This window comes from Chrysoperla carnea, chromosome X (genome assembly GCF_905475395.1).
Source record: "Chrysoperla carnea chromosome X, inChrCarn1.1, whole genome shotgun sequence".
Taxonomy (NCBI): domain Eukaryota; kingdom Metazoa; phylum Arthropoda; class Insecta; order Neuroptera; family Chrysopidae; genus Chrysoperla; species Chrysoperla carnea.
This window is the reverse complement of record NC_058342.1, coordinates 21577854-21581165: the sequence shown is the minus strand read 5'-3', so window position 1 is coordinate 21581165 and position 3312 is coordinate 21577854. Positions and strand designations below refer to the sequence as shown.

General features: G+C 28.7%; 1 protein-coding gene across 1 annotated transcript; it reads right to left on the bottom strand.

The window, feature by feature from the left end:
- Positions 1-2170: 2170 nt before the first annotated feature.
- LOC123302227 (Na(+)/H(+) exchange regulatory cofactor NHE-RF2-like) lies at positions 2171-3008 on the bottom strand. The gene has a single exon (XM_044885071.1). The coding sequence runs from the start codon at positions 2720-2722 to the stop codon at positions 2186-2188; it is 537 nt and encodes a 178-aa protein (XP_044741006.1). The 5' UTR covers positions 2723-3008; the 3' UTR covers positions 2171-2185.
- Positions 3009-3312: the final 304 nt, after the last annotated feature.

Here is a 3312-nt window from a genome sequence, read left to right as displayed (position 1 = left end):
CGAATATTTTATTCTAATTGGTTATTTATTCCAATCGAATAATTCTTTTCCTTAAATTCGCCACTGAAAATAAATTTCTAATCACATTTTTAAATTTTCAAAGTCTGTATAATTTTAAATAACATATTGGATTTTGAAATATTTAAAAAATAATTATTTATTAGACACAAAAAATTCAAATCAAAAAATACTTTTTTTTTTTTTAAATGGCAGAAAATAATTATAAAATCAATTTACAGTTTTTGATCAATATCAAATTGCTTTTTAAAATCAATCGTGTTTTTTTTTTGTTAGATGAGACGATAAGTTCGCATTTGTTGGGAAAACTATTTGATTTGTTTTTTTTACTGTGATATAGCCCTTCAAAAAGGATTAAGAATTTGTAGTTCGAATATAAATTTGGTCCGAGCTGTGAGATCCCGAAGTAGCAGAATTTTTTTTCGTTTTCAAGATATCTTTTTTTTTAAATTTAAATTAGGCGTAATTTGGTCAAAATTGGGAACGTAGGCATAATAATCTTGAGTTTTAAACGGTCAAAATTTCTGAAACTTTGAGATTTGTAATAGTAAGCCCTAGTACAATTTGCAATTTTCTTAGATAATTTTCCCAGGATAGATAATTAATCAAAGGAATAAGAATTCTAAAAATTATTTCGATATTTGAGACCATTTTGCAATTGGAAAAGAATTTTGAAATTTTTTTGGAAGCCGCCATTTTGTCAAAAATCAAAATTTTGATTATTTCTTCGATTGAAACCTTCATTAGCATTAATCTATCGACTCAAGTAATTTTCTGGTTTTTTCATTTTAGATAACCCCAACCAGAACCCTTTTTTGAGGATCTTCAGGAGATTGCCTACAGGAGCAGTACAATATCAAATTTTTGAAATCGGACAGTGAGATCTTTATGTAAAATAAATGATTTTCTCATAAAAATCGTGTTTTCTTGTGCTCGAAACTGGATATAACCCTTTAAAGCTTATTGCGCTGGCTAATGACGAAAAATAGACTCACGATCTAAAAATATACCGCTTAGAAAGAATCAGGCTAGAGAAATAATATTAAGAATAATTTTGCACATTATGTAATTTGTATATCATATCTGGAATAAAATTGCCTATAAATAAAAAGACAGTAAATTACTCACTATATTATCATTTCTGTACCCTAATTTTAGTCACGGGTACTGTAATGCGGAATCCCGCACGAGTCGTCCAAGTAAAAATTAAAAAAGAAGAAAGTACTGCCCAATAAACCACCGTCAATTTTTTTAGCTTAATATCTTTATTGATAAAATCGCTGGGCATTTTCAAAAGGTTAATATAGACCCAGGAAACTCGCATACCCGTGCTAAATTCGATAACGAAAAAGAATTTCAAAAAAATCTGGTAGGCGAATTTCGTAAAAGATCCACAATCAAATTCAAAGAAATTGCAAAATTCCATGACTATTTCAGATTTTTCAAATATCACCTGACCTCTAAACACCCCTAGAATGGGGACATTTTGCCAACAAACGCTAACTTATCGTCTCATCATCACATTTTTAATTTTTCAACAAACTGGATTTTGAAACATTTTAAAATATCTATAAATTTACAAAAAAATAAACGAAATTCAAAATGGCCTCAATTATGGAAAACTTCGTCGAAAGTGGGAAATTTTAGTACTTTATAGAAAAAAAAACTAATAAAAAATTCCTATAATTCTGCAACACGTTCACAAAAATTGTTTAAAATTGTATTTTTCTACGAACATGCTTAGATTTGCAACTTTATTTTGAGTTTTTTTGGAAAAACTAAATAATATATTTACAGTTTTTCCTGTTTATCTTTGGTCTCGTTGTCCATGCATTTTTTTTAAGTTATGAGAGAAAAAATATTTAAAATTGCATTTTATAAGAAAACGTACACGTATTTTTAAATGATTTCTCGGAAAATCGAATGGAAAATGCAACGAGATAGTTCCATTTGTTGCTAAACAAATAAATTTAAAAATTTGAGCCTATTGCATCACATTTCAATAATTTTTGAGTATGTTTTTACAAAAAGTAACGAAAATATTCCACTTTCGTCAAAATTTTCCTAGCCATTTCTTTCGTTTACTGTGCGACAAAATCAAATAAAAAAAATACTTTTTTTTTTTAAATGGCAGAAAATTATTATTTAAAAAAAAATTAAATAAAATTTAAAGTTTTTGAACAATATCAAATTTCTTTTTAAAGTCAATCGTTTCTTTTTTTGGATCATATTTTTTTCTATTCGCTAATTGTGCACGTAATTCAGCTGCCGTCATATTTAATTTCAAGCCAATGGATTGATTTGTTTCATTATTGGTATGATTATTTGAATTTGGTGGCGATGAATTATTTTCAGCATGATTTTTTTCCGTAACTTTTGTGTTTAGTGTTTGAGTATTATTGTCTTCGGTGTTAGGACTACACACCAATAATTTTGTTTCGTTTGGATCTTGTTTAATACGTTCAACAACTTGTTTGTGATTTTCATTTGCAATGTCTACACCATTTACCTGCAATATACGATCACCTTGTCGTAAACCAGCAGCTTCTGCAGGTGATCCTTCATCCACTTTACCAATAAATTGTCCAGGTTTACTTTTTTCAGCATGTAAATTAAAACCATAACCTTCGAATTTTGGTGATTTGATGATATGGCATAGCCGTGCACCTTCAATTGCGTTTCCATTATCGTTTACTTGAGACATTTTTAACCAAATAAGTTTTTTTTAAATAAACAACAATAAATTTTTTTTCACTTTTCAATATTAAAAGCACTTAACACATTTCAAATTGGAAGGTATTTTTTAACTTTTCACTTAAGAGGTATTATTTGATGGATCAAACGCTGTTGTTAACGCCCAAACAAAAAAACAAAAAAAGAATTTGAGTAAAAAAAAATTAAATGTAACCTGTTGAATATATTCAAACACTGAACGTATATCTAGATTTTAAACCACCTTGCAACTTTGCAATACAACACGATATAACGTATATGGCCACTGTGGCTTAGTAATGTATAAAATGCTCAAGTGCAGGAGGTAAGAGGTGCGCGCTCTCAACTAGTAACACAGGTCTGTATTCAGAAATATTTTATGTTTATTATTATTTATGTTACAAAATACAGTGAAAACTGGTTAAGTGAGACATCAAGGGACCTGCAAATTTGTCTCACTTGTAAAGGTATTCCAACTACCCAGTGTCTCAGATATCCAAATATAAAGAAATATCTGTCTCATAGACAGAGGGTTCCATTAATACAGGTCAGAATACAGGTTATTTCAGATATAGAGATGAG